Source organism: Lynx canadensis, chromosome A2 (genome assembly GCF_007474595.2).
Source record: "Lynx canadensis isolate LIC74 chromosome A2, mLynCan4.pri.v2, whole genome shotgun sequence".
Taxonomy (NCBI): Eukaryota; Metazoa; Chordata; class Mammalia; order Carnivora; family Felidae; genus Lynx; species Lynx canadensis.
Window position 1 is genome coordinate 63270435 of NC_044304.2, and position 18926 is coordinate 63289360.

The 18926-nt window shown below is 47.1% G+C and overlaps 1 protein-coding gene across 1 annotated transcript in view; it reads left to right on the forward strand.

The window, feature by feature from the left end:
* ABCA13 (ATP binding cassette subfamily A member 13) overlaps window positions 1–18150 on the forward strand; it is a 349570-nt gene extending 331420 nt beyond the window's left edge. The window contains 3 exon segments of the mRNA XM_032592494.1: window positions 13529–13634; window positions 15102–15239; window positions 16541–18150. Of these exon segments, the coding sequence (XP_032448385.1) occupies window positions 13529–13634; window positions 15102–15239; window positions 16541–16636 (340 nt within the window). The 3' untranslated portion in view covers window positions 16637–18150.
* The last annotated feature ends 776 nt before the right edge of the window (window positions 18151–18926 follow it).

The following is an 18926-nucleotide window of genomic DNA, read 5'->3' on the forward strand; positions in this document are numbered from 1 at the left end:
AGCGTTCACTTGCCGGACGATTTTATGGTTCTTCCATGTTATCAGGGCTCCTCCGTGCCCTCGTGTGGACAAATGATGTGTGTGCTTTGTCCATTGTTGATGGGCTGTGCCATCAGTTGCATCCATCAGTGATGGGTTGGCGCTGCCTTTGGTCTGTTAGGCATAATGTTGCTGTAAACAGAGTTTTTGTGGGACACAACTTTTTATTTGGGGGGATATGTACCTTGGAGCAAAGCTGCTGGGTCATATATTGACTCTGTGCCTCGCCATTTAAGGAACCATCACACTATTTTACAAACTGGCTGCACCATTTTACATTCTTGTCAGTGAACGAGGGTTCCAGTTTCCCCAACGGCTTCGCCGTTACTTTTTATTTCCCGTCCCAATGAGTGTGAAGTAAGTAGAATCTCGTGGTGATTTTGATCTCTGCTTCCCTGATGACTCCTGATTTCGAACCTATTTCCATGTGCTGATGGGGCATTCGTGTATCTTCTGTGAAGAAATGTCTATTCACATCCTTTGCCCATTTCAAAATATGGCTTGTCTTTTTATTATCGACTCGGGGGAGTTCTGTATCCTAAATACAAATCCCTTATCAGGTGTTGGATGTGCGAATATTATTATATTTTCCGATATACGGTTTGCCGTGTCCTTTCTTGATAACATCCTTTGAGGCACAGATGTTTTTAATTTGAATAAAGCCCAATTTACCTTTTCTTTTGTTTTTCATGCTTTTGGTGTCCTAAGTATCTGCTGTGACATCAGAGACTATGAAAATTTACACCTTGTATGATTCTAAGAGTTTTGAACATTTCCACTTAGGTAGTTGATCCACTTTAAAAAAGTGCCAGTGTAGTTAACATACAGTGCTATATTATTTCCAGGTGTTGAGTCAGCGGTTCCATACCTTAGTGTCCATCAAGAGAATTGTGCTCTTAACCCCCGTCATGTATTTCCCCCACCCCTCAGCTCACCTCCCCTCTGGTAACGATTACTTTGTGAACTGTAGCTAAGAGTCTGGTTTTTGGGTTGTCTCTCGATTCTTTTGGCATTTTGTTCATTTATTCTGTTTTGTTTTTTTAATTCCACACACGAGTGAAATCACACGATATTTTCTTTGCCTGGTCTATGTTGCATAGCGTAATGCTCCTTAGATCTATCCGTGTTGTTGCAGATGGCAACATTTCATTCTTTTTTATGGCTGAGTAATACTCCATTACGTACATATACATACATACCCCATCTTTATCCGTTCGTCAGTCATTGGACACTTGCACTGCCTCCATAATTTGGCTACTGGAGATAATGGTGCTATCAACATGCATGTCCTTTTATTTTATTCACAATTTTGAGTTAAATTTTTTATAACTGTGTGGGAGGTAGAGTTCCATATTCTTTCTTTTGGGTGTACTATCCAGTTCTGCCAGCACCGTTTGTGGAAAGATTGCTCTTTCCATTGAATGGTTTGGGCAACATTGTCAAAAAATCAATTGACCACAGACCTACAGGTTTATTTCTGGACTCTCAATTCTATTTCGTTGATGTATATGTTGATCCTGATACCACACTGTGTTGATTACTGTTGCTTCGTAGTAAGTTTTGAAATCAGGAAGTGTTAGCCCTTCAATTTTGTTCCTCCTTTTCAAGAGTGTTTGGCTGGTCTAGGTCCATTGCATGGTCCAGGTCCCTATGAATGTTGGAATCAGCTTGTAATTTCTACAAAGAAGTCAGCAGGGATTCTAAGAAGGATTGTGCTGAATCTGTAGATCAATTTGAGGAGTATTGCCACGTTAACAAGGTCAAGTCTTCCTGTCCGTGAACCTGATATGTTTATTTACTTAAATCTTCTTTAATTATCTTTTAACAATGTTTTCTAGTCACAAACCCTAGGTTTTACACTCATTTTGTTAAATATAATCCTAAGTAACTATTTTGATGTTACTGTAAATGTAGTTGTTTTCTTAATTTCATGTTTTGGATTGTTCATTGCAAGTGTGTAGAAATACGATTTATTTTTTGTGCGTTGAACTTGTGTCTTGGAATCATGCTGAACTTACTGATTTTTCTAATAGTATTCAGTGAATTCCTTAGATACTTCTATATACACATCATGCCATTTATAAATACAGTTTTCCTCTTCATTTCCAATATGGATGCTTTTTATTTCCTTTTCTTGGTCTAGTACAATGTTGAATAGATGTGAGACTGTACACATTCACCTAGGAGGAATGCCCCAGGTTTTCATCGTTAAGTATCATGCTTGTTGTGGGTTTTCCTTAGCACACTTTATCAATTGAGAAACTTTTCTTCAATTCCTATTGGTATTTGTTGAATGTTTGTATCATAAAAAATGTTGGATTTTGTCACATGCTTTCTCTGTAACAATTCAGATAATCATGTTATGTGTCACATTAGCTGATTTTCAGATGTGAAGCCAATCTTGCAGCCCCGGGATAGATCTCACTTGCTTGTGGTTCTTCATTCTCTACGTTGCCATATTTAATTCGTTAGTGTTTTGTGGAGCATTTTTGTGTCCATGTTCATCGTAGACAGTTGTCTATAGCTTTTATTGTTGTTGTTGCTCACAAGTGTTCCTTCCTTTCTAGTTTTTAAAGGATTCTTAAATATTCGGTATTAGTTTTTCTTTCAATCTTTGTTAGAATTCACTAGTGAAGCCATCTGGGTCTGGCATTTTCTTTACCAGTAATTTTTAAATGATGCATCTGAATTTGATCTCTTTACTTACTATAGGTCTATTTATATAGTTTTTGTATTCCTGAGTCAGTTTTGGTAGGTTTTGTCTTTCTAGGAATGTGTCCATTTCACCTGATGTATATAATATATTGGAATACAATCGTTCATAGTATTATTCTATAATCCTTTCTGTTTTTTAAGGTTGGTAGTAATGCCTCATCTTTCCTTTCTGATTCTAGAAATTAGGAGTCTTTTTTACTTGATTAATTTAACTAAAGGTTTGTCAGTTTTGCTGATTATTTCAAAGGACTAGCTTTTTTGTTGCATTGATTTTTCTCTGTTCCTTTCCTTTTCTCTAGCTCATTAAATTCCACTCTGATCTTAATTGTTTCCTTCCTTCTTCTTAAGTTTAGTTTGCCCTTCTGGTGTCTTAGATAGTAGATTAGGTTATTGTTTTCTGATCTGTCTTAATTTTTTAATATAGTTATTTGAAACTGTACATTTTTCTCTAAGTGTTGCTTTAACTGCACCCCACACATTTGGTACTTTGAGCTTTCATTTCCTTTTATCGCAACGCATTTTCTAATTTTTCCTGTGATTTATTCTTTGGCTTATTGATTATTTAGGGGATTTTGTTTAATTTTTTTGTTAATTTTCCAAAGCCTTTCTGTAATGTATTTCTAATTTCATATCCTCATTATCAGAGAATGTACGTGTCATTATTTCTGTCCTTTTAAGTTTTTTTTTTAATGTTTATTTTTGAGACAGAGAGAGACAGAGCATGAGCGGGGGAGGGACAGAGAGAGAGGGAGATACAGAATCCAAAGCAGGCTCCAGGCCCTGAGCCATCAGTACAGAGCCCAATGCGAGGCTTGTACTCGTTAACTGTGAGATCATGACCTGAGCCAAAGTTGGACGCTCAACTGACTGGAGCCACCCAGGCGCCCCTGTCCTTTTAAGTTTAGTGAAGTTTGCTTTATGACCTTCTATATGGTCTGTCCTGGAGAAGGTTCTATGTGTACTTGAGAATAATATATATTGTTCTGTTTGGTAGGGAGCGCTACAGATGGCTTTTAGGTATTGTTGGTTTATAGTGGGTTGTTAAAGTTTGCTATTTCCTTGTTCATCTTTTTCCAGGCTGTTCTACCCAACATTATTATTATTATTATTATTATTATTTTAAATGTTTATTTTCGAGAGACAGAATGCAAGTGGGGGAGGGGCAGGGAGTGAGGGGGACAGAGGGTCTGTGCTGACAACAGAGAGCCCAATGCAGGACTCAAACTCACAGAACATGATCATGACCCTAGCCGATGTTGGATGCTCAACTGACTGAGCCACCAAGGTGCCCCTGTTTTCTAACATCTTCTAACACAGCATATTAATTTTGTGGTGATTTTTCCACTATACCTATATATTTTTGTTATAGCCTTCGCGGATGCTCTGGGGCTTACCATATACATACTAACTCACCAGAATTAGCTTCAGGTTGAAGCTAACTTAGCTCCAGTGAGACACAGAAATGTCCCATATCACATTCCTGCCTCTGTGTTATCATGGTTATGCACATGACATTTATCAGTGTTACCACCAAGAACAGGTGGCTGTAATTATCACTGCATATCATTTTTTACATATTTCAGTCTTCTAAAGAAGCTGTCACAAAGGAGAGCAAGTATATATTTATAGCTTTTGTTATATTCGCTTCCTTACATAACATTCCTTGTTCCCTTACCCTTTTCCTGTGGATCGAAGTTGTCACCTGAAGTGCCTTTCATAGGTGGACACAGCTTTGCTTCCTCTCACTTCCTTTGGGCTGTTGCTGGCATGTTGACTGCATTTTTATGTGATAGGCCCAATAACACAACTACATATTGTTTATATAATTGCTTTTAAAATCAGTTAAGGGAAGAAAGGAGAGAGGATACGCGTTTTTCCTGTCTGTTGTAATTATATAGTCACCTTTTCACATGGATTTAAATAACTGTCTGGAACCCACTTTGAGGCTAAAGTAAGTTCTTAGTTCAGTATTTCTTGGATTGAGAATCCAGTTAAATTCTCCCAGTTTTTATCTGGAAATGTTTTCATTTTGCCTTCATTTTGAAAGATAACATTTGTGGACATAGGATTCTTGGCTGGCAGTTTTTATGGGTTTTTGTTTTTTTTTTGAGCACTTTAAGTGTTTAAATGTAATTAAATGGTAACATTTCAGTGGGTTCTGTTCTCCGTTACTTCTGGTGAGGAGTCCCCTGTTCATCTCGTTCACGGGGTCCCACACTCACTTGAGGCTGTGCTCATTCTCCTTCATTCATTTCTGTCTGTGTTTTGATTACATAACTTCTATCAATCTACCTTCCAGCTTACGAATCCTTCCTTTTGCAGAGTCAAACTCCGGAGCCTCTGGAGTGCGTTTTTATTTCATCCGTATTATTCAGCCCTGGCGTTCCCACATGCGTCTCCGTGAGTGTCTGTCTCTTCCCTGACCGTCTGTATTTGCTGTATTCGATGCGATGCTCTCCTACCTTCTTCTGCTTCTTTAATCACAGTTTCTTTATGTTCTTGCAGCGTATCTACAATCACCACTTGGAAGTCTTTGTGAATCCACCATCTGGCTGCTTTCAGAAACACTTTCTGTTGCTTAACGTTTTGTTTTGGTTTGGTTTGGTTTTATTTATTTTTTTGGCGTATGGGTCATACTTTCCTGTTTCTGTCTATGTGTCATAATTTTTTATTGGAAACTGGGCATTTTGATGATACATTGCAGCAGTTCTGGGCATTGGCTTCCGCCTTGGGCTTCTTACGGTTTTCTGCTTGTTTCTGTGTTTAGTGATTATTTGGTTAGTTTTAGCGAAGCCCGTTTCTGCCCCCATCACCGTGTGAGTCGTCTGATGAAGCTTCTCAGGGGGCAGCCCAGGGTGTGCTCACAGTCACCCCAGAGGGTGATGGTGCTTTGCCCAGAGCCTTGTGCCTCACTCCTTGACCACGCCCAGCTGTTAGCATCACTGATTGCTACTGATGTCAACAGTGTCCTGGAACGTAAAATGCTCCACAGCGTAATCCAGTCGAATTTGGGCTTCTTTGAACGGACGCTTCCCACGGCCAGTGTTTGAGCTTTGCTCTGACCGCAGGAGGCTCCTTCCAGTGTGCTCTTTCCTCGGTTCCATCCCGCACACCAGCCAGTTGGCCTGTGTGTGCAGCGCATGCCCCCACGTCCCCCTCGCCTCTTACAGCAACCTCTGCTGACTCTCATGAGGGCCTTGGGCTGGAACTTCTCCACGCTCTGCTGCAAATAGGGTCGGACCCTTTGGGGAGAGACTGGGAATCACCTGCCTCATGGCCTGCTTCTCTTCCAAGGCAGAGTCTCCGAGCCGTGGCTGTGGAATTGGGTATGAGGACAGCGGTAGGCATCTGTCGGAGCGATGCCTTGTTCAGGAGCTGAGTGCCCCACACCGCAGGATGGGCGTTGGCCTTGGGTCCTCTTCGGCGTGCGCCTGCCGGTGTGGGACCACCTGGGGCGTGAGTCAGAGCAAGGGGCGAGCTTTCCTTTCTCTCCGTCCACCCAGTGGAGAGCCTCATGCCATGAGTGAGTGCTGGGCGGAAGAGGGAAGCCCCCACCTCTTGTCGAATTTTCCAGAACTCAGCCTCCGCAGTAGGTACCAGGGTGGGGGCGGGATGGGGCATGGTGGCACTCTGGTCCTGCCAGGGAGGTGGGGCCATGGCCGGGAGCCAGGAGGAGGCCCGTGTGCTCTGATAGCATTGTCTGGAGTGTGGGTTCTGTCCTGCTGGGCTGGGAGCAGCTCGCAGAGAATGGGGCTCAGGTCAGATGCCACAGGGTCTCACTCTTCTTAGTTTCCCTAGACTTAAACAATTTTTTTAAATGTTTATTTATTTTGAGAGAGAGAGACAGAGCATGAGTGGGGGGTAGGGGTGGAGAAAGAGAGAGACAGAGCATGAGTGGGGGGTAGGGGCGGAGAAAGAGAGAGACAGAGCATGAGTGGGGGAAGGGGGGAGAGAGACAGAGAGAGAGAGAGAGAGAGAGAGAGAGAGAGAGAGAGAGAGAATCCCAAGCAGGCTCTGCCTTGTCAGCACAGAGCCCGATATGGGGCTCGAACTCATGAACTGGGAGATCATGACCTGAGCCAAAAGCAAGAGTGAGGCACCTAACTGACTCAGCCACCCAGGTGCCCCTCCCTGGACTTTCTGAGTTCGTGTTCTTTCACTTCCGTCTGCCCTAAAGACCATTTCCAGACCTTGTAAGTAGTTGCTGTTGATAATTCTCAGCATTTTTGCTGGGAAATGGGTCCGTGGAGCACTTACAGCATCATGCCAGAAGTCTGGCCACCCTTTTTCACAAACGTCCGTTTATGCCCACTCGATGCTAGTTTCATACCTACCCTCCAACATGACTGTGACCTTAAAATGGGGCGCTGAGGGTCGCCTGGGTGGCTCCGTCAGTGGAGCGTCCGACTTCGGCTCGGGTCGTGATCTCGCCGCTCGTGAGTTCGAGCCCCACATCGGACTCTGTGCTGACGGCTCGGAGCTTGGAGCCTGCTTCGGATTCTGTGTCTCCCTCGCTCTCTGCCCCTCCCCCACTTGGGCTCTCCCCCCAAATAAGTAAAATATGTTAAGAAACGGGGCGCTCAGGCTCATTGTTTCTGAGGCTTTACGAGCACCTGTTCCCCTCCCGCTATTGTACGTGTGTTTAGTTGTAAAAGCACATCTGAATGACTCGGTGACATTTGGGAAGGGCATGTGCCAGCCCTTTGATGAGACCATCCCTAGGAAACCAGTCCAGCAAGTCATTTATGGAGAAACTGGGGAGTCGCTTTCTGTACACACACCTGGCAACGTATTGTAGAAAGCTGGTCCCTGCTAACATGTGCTTCGTTACCGATCATCTGGTTTGTAATCTGTCGTTAGAGGGATCCGGTGTCAGACTAGGAAAATGGTCCCCCTTTTGATGATTCGTCTTGACAACCCCTCTGTCACTGGGGACTTCCCTGCCCACGGGACTCGTAGGAAGACCTGCCTGATTTGATGCCCGCGAGGGTTCTGTGAATTCCTGGTGCGTCAGGTCAACTGTGTACCAGACGGGTCCCCCCTGGTACCAAGGTGGTACTTGGGGTCCCCCCTGAGAGCCAGCTGCCTGGGCTGGGAGCCGGGTCAATCCAGCTGTGGCCTCTCTCGTTGTTCACAGCTCCCAGCACATTTTTCTCAAGCACCTGTGACCTCAGGCGCTTCCCTGTTGAGTGTGGACGTGGGAGCGAGGTGGCCTCAGAGCTTTCCGTCCACCTGGCCCAGCCCAAATTCCCTTTTCCTTGTTCTCTTGCCTCCCAGGGCTGCCCACACGTGCCCACCTGGGGTCCAGCAGGAACATCTCAGCCACATTCAGGCCCAGAGACTTTTGCTCTAATCTGCCTTATCGAAGTGTCTTCTTGACAAGGGGAGGGGGGGCTGCACCTAAAAGCAATTCCCGTCTGCTAAGAGAACCATTCATTTTTCTTATTACTCTATTATTATCTTTTTGTTGTTTTTTTAAGGTGTATTTATTTATCTTGAGAGTTGGGGGGAGGAAGAGAGGGAGAGAGGGAACGAGCAGGGGGGGACAGGGAGGGAGACAGAATCCCAAGCAGGCTCTGCACCGTCAGTGCCGAACCCAGCATGGGGCTCGAACTCACGAACTGTAAGATCATGGTCGGGGCCGAAATCAAGAGTCGGACACTTCACCGACTGAGCCCCCCAGGCGCCCCTCCTATTAATTGCTTTAAAGTCTCTGCTGCATGGGGTCCGACTAGAGTCGGTAGAACCTGAACGCAGAAGAGCTTTCATCGCACCTTCCGAAAGGGCCATCACCCCCAGATCACCTCCACGCAGAGAGAAGAGTTTGCTTCTGTGCCGGCAAGAACGCTCCCCTCCGCTGAGATGCTCCACGAAGCCGGGGTGTTTGCAGGGGGGGTGGCTGGGCGGCGTCTAGCTGTGAAGGCTCGTCATGTGAGTGGCGGTGTCGTCTTCCTCATCCGCATCTCCCCCGCCAAGTCCTCGGGGCTTCTCTCCGGCGACGCTCATCAAGCCGGGGAGTCAGCCGCCCCGTCTGCCTCCACGGGGTGTTGGCTCGATGACGTCGGTGACCTCATGGAGAAGACCCAGGACGAGCGTGGCCGCCTTTGCTCCCACTGCCTGTCGGGCGCCTGTGGCGTGAGACCAGCCTGGTGGCCCCCCGCAGCAGCGACATCCCCAGCGTCGGCCACATTATGATGTCTGATGTGGCAGAACATCGGCGCCAGCTACGTTTCCCTTTCCCTTCTGGCTCTTACACCACCCTGGATGGATGGGCACCCGACCCGCAGAAATGCCATTCTCTTAGGTAATCAGGCGTTGGATTTTTTTTTTTTTCTTTAGGAACACGTGCCACTTCAGAGGATTTTCCTTTTAGTGTCTGTGCTATCTTCTGGAAATTTACGGGGGACTGTGCCCAGAGTCCTATGAATGATAAGACCGCCTGACCTCCTTCTTTGTCTTCTGTGTGTTTTCTGATTGCTACAGTGGCTTTGGGAAACACAGAAAGAAAATGCTCTTTGGAAAGTGACCCAGCCTGCTCCCTGAAATAATTTTTGTAGTTGTCTTACAGACCTTTGCTTTTCTTTTTTAAAGTTTACTTACTTATTTTGAAAGAGAGTACGAGTTGGGGAGGGGGAGGGAGAGAGGGAGAGAAGGAGAGAGAGAATCCCAAGCAGGCTCTGTGCTCTCAGCACGGAGCCCCACGCAGGGCTGGAACTCATGACCCCGGTTTCATGACCTGAGCCGAAACCAAGAGTCAGGTGCTCAACAAACTGAACCACCCAGCCACGCCTAGACCTCTGCTTTCATGCAGGAGGATTATTACCTGGTTAGGAACTTTTGTGATTTTGTTCAGAATCAGAAAATCCCATCAGTTGACCCATTTCAACAATGAAGAACCTTTTTGGATCCTTCTGCCTCAAGTGGAAGTTGTCTCCTGTTACTCAGAATGGAAATTGTGGTGTCGGGATTTCAACGGCGTGGCTAATGGCCACATTTGTATTCCCACTTTCTCTTCCGAAATGAAAAGGAAAACAAGAAGGAGATGCCTGTTTGTTAAGACCGAGAGATGTAGAAAATCACCCATAACGTTGTCAGCTTTCAAAAGCCACCTTGATTCCGGGGTATCTGTGACGTGAAGGAGGAGGTTCAGAGACGAGGGGGATGGGCAGGAGGCCAGACGAGTGAGCAGGTCTTACAATGTGACCTCACTCCCCGCCCCCCCCCGCCCGGCCCCTTACACACGACAAGCTGCGTTGCCTGCTTGTCGGGCGAAACACTGTCATCTGGAGATGAGCCCACCTGTTCATCCCTCCTGCAGATGTGGCTCTTGCGTCCTGCTTTCTAGTGACGCCCCTCAGTTATTCCAAGAAGAAGGAAAAAGTTCTAGAACCACGTGGAACATTTTGCTATTCAGTGAAGAAGGGAATGTGGTTGTGACTGCATCAGACTGCATCATTATCTCATCAGTAGGACCTGTGCTCCCGGGAAGAAGATTCCTGGCTTCCAGCAGCTCTCCCGTGACAGCCAAGGCGCTAGAAGGAGGCTCCGCGTACCTGGGGGCACAAGGGGAGGGCGTCCCAGTTCCCCGACAGCTCAGCAGGGCCTTCCCCACAAAGCCCCCACGCCCCGAGCAGGTCTTGCGCTCTGAGCAGTGAATACCCGCGTTCAGTGCTCGGAGGAAGGGTGAGCTGGTGTGGGTCACAGAGGAAGGCACCCATCACATCACAGAGAATCCGGTGGACTGAGTTTGGCTTTGAATGGGAGACCTCGGCCTTGAGGCTGGCACAGGCCCTTCTGCTGGCCGTTCCCCGTGGCAGCTTTGGTCCAGGCTCTGAAAGCTGGGTCTGCAGGCTGTCGTTTAGGAAAGTGACACCCTGGCCGTAGAGAGGGATCTTCCTGGAGAGAGATGTGACGCGGGTCCAACTGCTCTTTATTGTGAAGCTGTGTCAGCAACCCAATCTTGCCTGTAAACTCAGAAGCCTGTGGAGGCTCTTTGCCAAGACCACGTCCCCCCCCGGGACGGTTGCTGGGGTTGCCCACCACGTGCTGCTACTGATTTATTAGTCAGAGGCTCTCTTCGTGCAAATACCTTGGATCTACCCTCCTTGCGACCATCCTGATTGGCATGGGCGGTGATTGGAGTGTTTTCTGAACCAGAATGAACTGGTTGAAACAAAAAGGGCAGCTATGACGAAGAGACACAGTTTTGGAGTAAGACGGCTAGAGTGTCCCATCTCTGCCAGAAAAAGCTGCCAGACCTCTTTGGGCCTCCCAATTCCACATTTTACAGAGAGGAAATGCCCCCTGTCCTGTTCCGTGCACACGGAGGTTGGAAGAGCACACGGAGTACGTTTCCCTGATGTGGACCCGGTGGGTCGTTCAGGCGTGTTAGACCAATGACGGGATAGGTAAACGAAGGACGGGTGCTGCTCTGAAAGCCTTTAGACTAGAAAGCGCCCGAATCAAACAAATCCCTTCTGAGTTTGGCTCATTGGCATAAACGTGTAGGTTATAGGCAGAAATGAGAAAGTAAAGCTGACATAAATTAGATTCTTGCATCATAAATGAATTCTATAATCTTCTGCCCAGAAGTCTTGTTGACTACCCCAGAGAGATCCTCAGACGCTTGCCAGCCTCTTTCAGGAACGTTTTCTTGTGAAGCATTTTTTTTGTTGTTTTTGTTTGTTTGTTTGTTTGTTTGTTTTTTCCATAAAGAGTATTGTAATTTGGATCCTCTGGAGTAAAGTTGGAAGTGACTTAGTTCAAAGGAAACCTCATCTGAAAGATTTTTGAATATCAACGTGTATGTTTATAGTGAGAATTTAGCATGGGTTTTTCCAAATGCGCTAGCAAAACGTGACCACAGAGATGCGGTTTCCGCTGATGGTGCGTGGATCCCCACGTACCTGGAGGAGTGATGTCATCTGTGCGCACTGTCCCCTCCCACCTTTGTGCTTTATGTCCTACGTGCTTCCGATCCGTGTTCTAATGGGTTTATCTGTGTTTCCCAAATACACGTGAGGTCCTTGATGCCAAAGCCAGTGTTCTTCCATTTGGGTCCCGTCCTTGGCAGAAACTAAATACATACGGATCAATCCGTATGTATTTACTTAACTCACTCAGTGCCAGACGCGGTCCCGGGTGGTTTCTGAGAAAATCGTTCAGTCCCCTGACACCCTTAACAGGCAGCTGGTGGTGTTACCTCTTCCTCGACGTGAAGATGTGATGCCCAGGTCCCACGTCTGGGACGTGGAGGGAAGGGATGTGTTCTAACCCGGCCGGCCACCGGGGCTCGGCGTCAATGGCACACACACTGTCAGACTCAGAACGACAACCAGACCAGAAGCACACCTGTCCTCCGCCGTGCCCCCAGGACATGACTTCCTGCGTGGACACGATTCCCCACGTGAGACGTGGAAACACACCCCCACTTGGGAGGCTGTGATGAAGGCGGGTTGGAGGAGCCGGGTGAGCGGGCCACACGGCAGGTGAGCCCTGCTCCAGAGCATAGGAGCAGCCAGGACTCACGCTCCGGCACTGACCCAGCGCGGGCCTTCACGAAGGCTCCGGGGCAGCTCAGGAGACGGGCCAGTGGTGTTTCTCTGCCTGCTTTCATTTCTGTTTCATCAGAGTCCTCTACGGTCTCTCAGCCATGAGCGGGTGGACTCCAGACCATCAGCCCTGGATGGTGGGGGAGGTTGGGGCCAGGCTCACATCTCGGGGGAAATTTGAAGTCAGGGCAGGAGCAGGAAATCAGAACCCGGATTAGGATCTCGGGTGCTCCGTGTCCCTGAGCAGAGTCACATTATCTTGGGGATCTTTCTACACCAGACGGATGCACCTGAAAAATGATTTGACCGTAAGCATCTTGGGGTCAACCTCACTTACGACAAATTTACTTAAATTTTGTGTTGCATTTAAGTAAATGAAGGTGCTTGTAAAGGTCTGGGCATGCCATTTGGTCCATTCATTCATTCATTCATTCATCCGTTCATTCATTCAACTCATCGTTATTAGTTCTGGGTACTTGGGATTGATCTGTTTGTGAACAAAATCAACAGATCTGCTGTCCTCATGGTGTATTCGTGGATCTTTACTGAGATGCTGTTATGTGCCCAGCACCACGCCGGGCGCCTGGGATAGGGTGGTGGAATCGCAGACCTATTTTTGGAAGCCCCATAAGTTCCTGGAGGTGACCCTCGGAGATCGCTCTGCGGTGTGGCTGTCACCACACGTGTGGTCGCCTGGCCACAGCTCCGCGGCATTGGGACCCAGACCTCCCAGGCAGCAACATCCTGTGGTGACCGCACCTGCTGGGTCAGGGGATGCTTGGGAGGGTTGTTTTATGGGATGAAGAAGCGATCGCCCCGCTGACTGGGTGCTCCCTGTCGCCTTCCGCCCCCACACTTAATCACCGCGGACCTGGGGCAGCAGTGTATATCAGGACTGGTCTTCGTCCTGGCTCCGATATCTCGAGCTCGGCACTCTGCTTTCAGTCTGCGTTCAGCTTCCCTCTTTCACTGAATAAGCATTGATTCCAGGGCTTCCTGGTTTTGTTTTTAAAGATCAATCTGTGTCTGTGTCAGTGGAGTACAGAAAACGGCATCACTGAGTTATAATTAACTTCTGAGTATTGTATATTTGAAGATCCAAAATCTCCCACTGATTTGGCATGCTGACTTTCTTTTCTGGAACCCTGCAGAAATGGACTTGGAAGTTGCCCATCTTACGTCCAAAGAGCTGTAACCGTATTTTAATTTCGTTTAACTTTCAGGTTCGGTGATGGCTATACAGTCAAGATTTGGCTCTGTAAGGAAACCAGTCCACACAGTGTGGTTTCTGACTGCTTGAAGCTCCATTTTCCAGGGATCCAGTTTAAGGTAGTGCTGATATTCTATATGACTTCTTTGTTTTGAGCACAAGAAATCTGAGAAGGGGCGTCTGGGTGGCTCAGTCATTTGGGCGTCCAACTTCAGCTCAGGTCATGATCTCACTGTTCATGTGTTCAAGCCCCATGTTGGGCTCTGTGCTGACAGCTCAGAGCCTGGAGTCTATTTCGGGTTCTGTGTCTCCCTCTCTCTCTGCCCCTCCCCTGCTCTCACTCTATCTCTCTCTCTCTCTCAAAAATAAATAAACATTAAAAAAATTTTTTTAAAAAGTAATCTTATAAGCACATTTACCTTGTTCCCTGTTTTAATTCCATGCCTTTACAAGTCCTCACCTGTTGTCTTAGCCTCATTACAAAACATAGGCTCCTCCCTTCCCCACTGAAAATAGCAAAGGGCGAGCGCATGTTGCTTGATCACTGTGAAGGATAATGAGCCCGTCCGGCCACTTTGTTGGGTCTCCCAGAGTGAACTGTGGTTTCGTAGGCCCGTTACCCGTGGGCCCAGCCATGTTTCGTCCAGGAAGGAAAGATTGCAGAAAGGAATTTCTTCCAGGCATTTGCTGCGGGGTTTAGAGGCTTGGTGGTTTCAGCACTATTTTCACGAGGGGTGCACGGTGCGTGGATCATAATCCTCCGCTAACGTGATGCCAAGCGATCCCTGAACCAGCAGTGTCTTTGTCACCTGGGAGCTGGTAGGATCTGCAGAATCCCAAGCCCCAACCAACCAAATCCAGATCGGCATCTGAGGACGTGACCTGGTGATTCCTACGCACAGTAGCATTTTAGAAGCAACGTGTATGTAGAATACCTTGGATAGCTGTGTGGTCCTCGTTTGTCATAAATTCTAATAGGTTCTGGTCTGTAAAATAGCTGTCACCCGTCTATTTCCACAAGAGCCACCGAGCGAAATCCATCGATAAGCATGCTGTGCAAGGCCGGTGGTTCGTGCTCATGAACAGCCCCAAACAGCCCGAGGACACACGTGCTGTTACCCTGCTCTGCACGTGTGCCGACAGGGGTTGGAAGGTTTGCTCTCCCACCAAGAGCTGCTCCGCCAGCTAATGGTGAGGGCCACAGGGATCTCTCCTCACGTCCCAGCCAAGTTCAGGTCCTCCGTGCATCTCCTTACTCGACAGTTACGTCCTCCTTCTCAGCTAGTGCTCCGTACCCCCTCACCCCTGGAGCGCTCTTCCCCCCTCCCTTGTGGCATGTTGGGGGCATATAAGGGGCAGATCGGCGACTTGGCCTTGAGGGGGACCACCCACTTGCTCTGCCTCAGAATCAGTCGTCGGTACGCACGCACTGGGGACCCAGAACAGATCCACACCCCAGCCGGTATTTGGGTGTGTGGTTTAAAAAAAAAAACGTCATTTACTTAGCAGTTAAATATCCTGTGATCGACTTTGTGTGACGGCGGCCAGTCATGTGACACGGTTTACGGTTTGCTTTTGGCTTTTAGGGGCAGCGCCTTAACCTGCTGGAATACCACGTGCCAAAGCAGTGGGAGTGCTTGGCCGACCTGTTCAGGGTTCTGGAAGGCAATAAGACCTTCCTGAGTATCCAACGTTACTCCATCAACCAAACCACTTTGGAACAGGTATTGTATCTTGAACGCATCGGCGGGTTGCATTTTGGTACCTGCTTGAGGCCTCCCCAGCTGATTTTAATTATTTTTTTCAACATTTATTTATTTAAAAAAAATTTTTTTTAATGTTTATTTATTTTTGAGACAGAGAGAGAGCATGAACGGGGGAGGGGTAGAGAGAGAAGGGGACACAGAATCGGAAGCAGGCTCCAGGCTCTGAGCCATCAGCCCAGAGCCCGATGCGGGGCTCGAACTCACGGACCGCGAGATGGTGACCTGAGCTGAAGTCGGACGCTTAACCGACTGAGCCACCCAGGCGCCCCAACATTTATTTATTTTTGAGAGAGAAAGACGACAGAGCACGAGTGGGGCAGGGGCGGAGAGAGGGAGACACAGAATCCAAAACAGGCTCCAGGGTCTGAGCTGTCAGCACAGAGCCCAATACGGGACTCGAACCCACAAACCTTGAGATCGTGACCTGAGCCGAAGTCAGATGCTTAACCGACTGAGCCACCCAGGCACCCCCCACCCCTACCCCTGCAGCTGATTTTAAAAGTAGCCAGATTACTTCTTGAGGTCATTCTTTCTTTAAATTACTCACTGGTTTTACAACACAGGATGGTTTGTTTCTTGTCAGCTGTCCACTTAAGGTACATATTTAGGGGGCCCCTGGGGGGGGGGCTCAGTCGGTTGAGCATCCAACTTCAGCTCAGGTCATGATCTCATGGCTTGCTGGGTTGGAGCCCCACATCAGGCTGTGCCCTGACAGTGCTGAGCCAGCCTGAGTTCCTCTCTCTCCCTCTCTCTCTGCCCCTCCCCCACTTGTGTTGTCTCTGTCTCTCCTCTCAAAATAAATAAATAAACTTAAAAAAAAAAAAACGTACGTATTTAGCAGGGCTCCGGTTTGTAGACAAGCAGAGTGGGTGTTCGCTGGGGAGATCGTGCCCTGCTAACCTTCCCTTCTTCGTTTTGCTTGCCCCCCCGCCCCGAACGTCTAAGGGGACTCTGCTGTAAGTGATCCTTAGTGGACTTTGGGAAGCAAAGTGCTCGCTTTACTGAGTGCCAGCATGTAGAATTAAATCACAGCTTCTCTCTCAAGCCGTGCTTGAGGCATCCAGAATTTCCAGGCGATCTAATAATTGTCCTCAAAGGACTTACCTGCTTATGGTGGTTTCTAGGCGGGTGGTATGAATGAGTGACTTGTGGTTTGGGGGCAAGTGGGGCTGTGCTTTAAGGTGCCCCTTCGTCTAATAGTTGAGAAGAAAAGGTGTAGTGTTCTTACACGTTAACGATGGTTTTCATCCTTTCGTCAGGTATTTATTAATTTTGTTACCGAGCAACAGAAAGCTTCACCGTGTACCCGGGCTCCATCCACCGGCTGTCACCAGCCCGATCACCTGCCTATCTAAGCACGAAAGGAGACGTTTCTAAGAGGAACAATACCTTGCCTTTGGTTAACAAGTCATCCTGGAGGATCAGAGGAGCCCGAGCACCCCGGAAGTGCTGGGAGTCTGGCTCCTGCTGGTCAAATCCATACTTTCTCATTTCCTTTTTGAAACTGCTAACTGATAACCAGCCACCTCAAAGATTGGTTTCTGTAGACTTTTAGGGCATCCCCCTGCATGGTTTGTCAAGCCAAGGAGGGGCCGGCTTCTTGGTGACGGGGGCACGAGGGACCCTCAAGTCCCGACTGAGACATCTTGGAGCTGATAAGGCTCTGCCAGAGATCATCCGTTCCGAACATTTCACTGTACCTTGAAGGAAACTGAGGCGGCCAAGGCTAGTAACTTTCCCGACTGATTTGTTTAGGAAATAGTAGCTCAGGCTATTTTCCATTTTTGCCCCATTTTACTAGATACGCTGACATGTGTCTAAATAAAAATTCAAGGATTTAAATACCATTTTTTTTGTAATACTGGATGTTCTATGGTAGGACATGTGAAAATTGCCATTTTTTTTTCATACAAAAGCTGCTTTTTTTAAAGAAATCAGGATTCAGGAGGGTTTTAGTGAACCCTTTAGCAAAATTGAGTAAATTGAACTGGGTACTCTCTGCCATTTATAACAGTTTTACCAGAGTTGTGCAGGTTTTAAATATAGGGAGGTACGGAAAGCAATATAATGTGGATGTATTCTGTTTTTCTTAATTTCTTAATTTTCTTAATACCTCCTGGCATTCTCTCGGTTTTAAAATCAATGACGCACACTGTCTAGTTACCCTCTCATTTTGCCAGGAAAATTAGTATGATACGTAGTAAATAAACATTACCTTCCAAACACTTGAAAATTTTCTAACAACTAAGCCATTCTCGGAGTTACTGCCCTAGTCTCTTCAGATAACAAAGTCCCGCGAAGTGGCTCCAGAGGGCCATGGCGGGTTGACATTCTGCATCTGATGGCAACAGGCGTGAAGTGAGTATGTCGGTCCCTGAAAATGGTTTCTTGCCAGGCGTTTCTGAGTTTTGAGATGTTTCTCAACCTTCTTTGAATAACATTTTTTCTCAAATCTCCATGGACAGCTGCATTCATTTCATTTGAAAGTTCGACCTTATCCAATTAAAGTTTTGAGTAATAGTAGCTTGGGGCCCAAAGCTTGTGAGATTCCTGTCCCTTTTCTTTCCAGATGCAGGATTTCACTAAAATCTGTCTTTTCCTGATACCATTCGATAATAGAGATCTTTTTAACTTGTCAGGATTCAGCCAATCACGGAGAGTTTTTGTTCAGATGATTTCAGTTTCACATGAATCACATGAATCACGCTTTCCTAAAGAAGTTGCAATTTAGGGTTTTAGGATGCCACCCCCACCCCCCCGTTCTAACACAGTCTCATTGTCAAAGTGGAGGATGTAATCCTTTGTTATGATTGTTGTTGAATTGATCAATAAAGCCCAAGACCCGGGAACATGGTTCTACTGTAGTGAATAAATGAGGCGCGCTTTTGCGTCGCCCGATTCTCGGAACGAAGTTGTGTATTTCTTTGCATGTTAGGGGATCCAGTTTAAAAAGCTAAGGGGGAAATGCATCCACTCTAGATCTTTTAAAGCTTGAAAAGGTTAACCTTTGATTGAGTCTGCAACGTTCCGCTCTCGGGGATTCTTTGAGCTGCCGTTTTCTTGGAGGTGGTGCTTCCCAGTAGGCCTTTGAACAGTCAACAGGAAGAGAAAAGAAACTTGTATGTGCGAGCTCCATACCCCAGAAGACTGGACACAAAAGGTCAGATCTTATGTTAGTGTTGAAAATGTCACCGCATGTATAAGTCATGCGGATATTTTACACCTTTGCAGCTAGACATTTGTCTTAAGACCTTTGGGCTTACGGTCACACAACTGAGACTTTTAAACCAACTTCCTTCTTTTGGAAGCATTCTGAGGATGGTACTTCATAAGGCAGAGATCGTAGTGATTACCCCGGTTCCAGCAACCTATCTTTTATCGTGTGGCTTATCTTCACCCGGATATTTGAACACAGGATAGATAAAAACCCTCACCCAAAATCAGGATTGGAGAAAGCAAACAAGGAGTATATTTTTAGAAGAGTAAACAGTGGGGGACTGACTGTTATAGTTGGCTTGGTTTAGCGGATGTCGAACTGAAAAACAGCAGAACATGATCACTAAAACCTTTTGTGAAATATCGTCCCCCGCCGCCACCCCGCCCCCCGCTGCTGCACCCACCCTCCCCCACTATTTGGTATTCATG